Source organism: Guillardia theta, assembly GCF_000315625.1.
Source record: "Guillardia theta CCMP2712 unplaced genomic scaffold GUITHscaffold_62, whole genome shotgun sequence".
NCBI lineage: Eukaryota > Cryptophyceae > Pyrenomonadales > Geminigeraceae > Guillardia > Guillardia theta.
Window position 1 is genome coordinate 77,630 of NW_005434612.1, and position 420 is coordinate 78,049.

Sequence of the window (420 nt, forward strand, 5' to 3'; positions counted from 1 at the left end):
CGTACGTCCCGGCCTCCGACCTCGTCCCGACTTGCTCCGACACCGTCACCGCTGCCCTCAAGCTCCCCCCGGCCCCGGCCCCTACCTTGCACGCTACCGACGTCTCCGACTCCCACCGGCTCCCCTCGCACCCGGTCTCTCCTACCCGCCCCTCCCCGCTGTACCCTGCTGCCCCTAGCCCTGCCCCGATCACCGTCACGCTCCTCGCCCCCGTCCCCGCCGCGTTCCCGCTCCCGATCTCCGACGCCCCTCCCCTGTCGTACGTCCCGGCCTCCGACCTCGTCCCGACTTGCTCCGACACCGTCACCGCTGCCCTCAAGCTCCCCCCGGCCCCGGCCCCTACCTTGCACGCTACCGACGTCTCCGACTCCCACCGGCTCCCCTCGCACCCGGTCTCTCCTACCCGCCCCTCCCCGCTGT

The 420-nt window shown here is 73.3% G+C and overlaps 1 protein-coding gene across 1 annotated transcript in view; it reads right to left on the reverse strand.

Moving 5' to 3' along the window:
• Positions 1-420, reverse strand: part of GUITHDRAFT_164463 (hypothetical protein) — a gene marked incomplete at its 5' end in the record, with an annotated part of 6,105 nt that overhangs the window by 4,338 nt on the left and 1,347 nt on the right. The window contains one exon of the mRNA XM_005827973.1: positions 6-343. Coding sequence (XP_005828030.1) covers positions 6-343 — 338 coding nt within the window. The remainder of the gene's footprint in view (positions 1-5; positions 344-420) is intronic.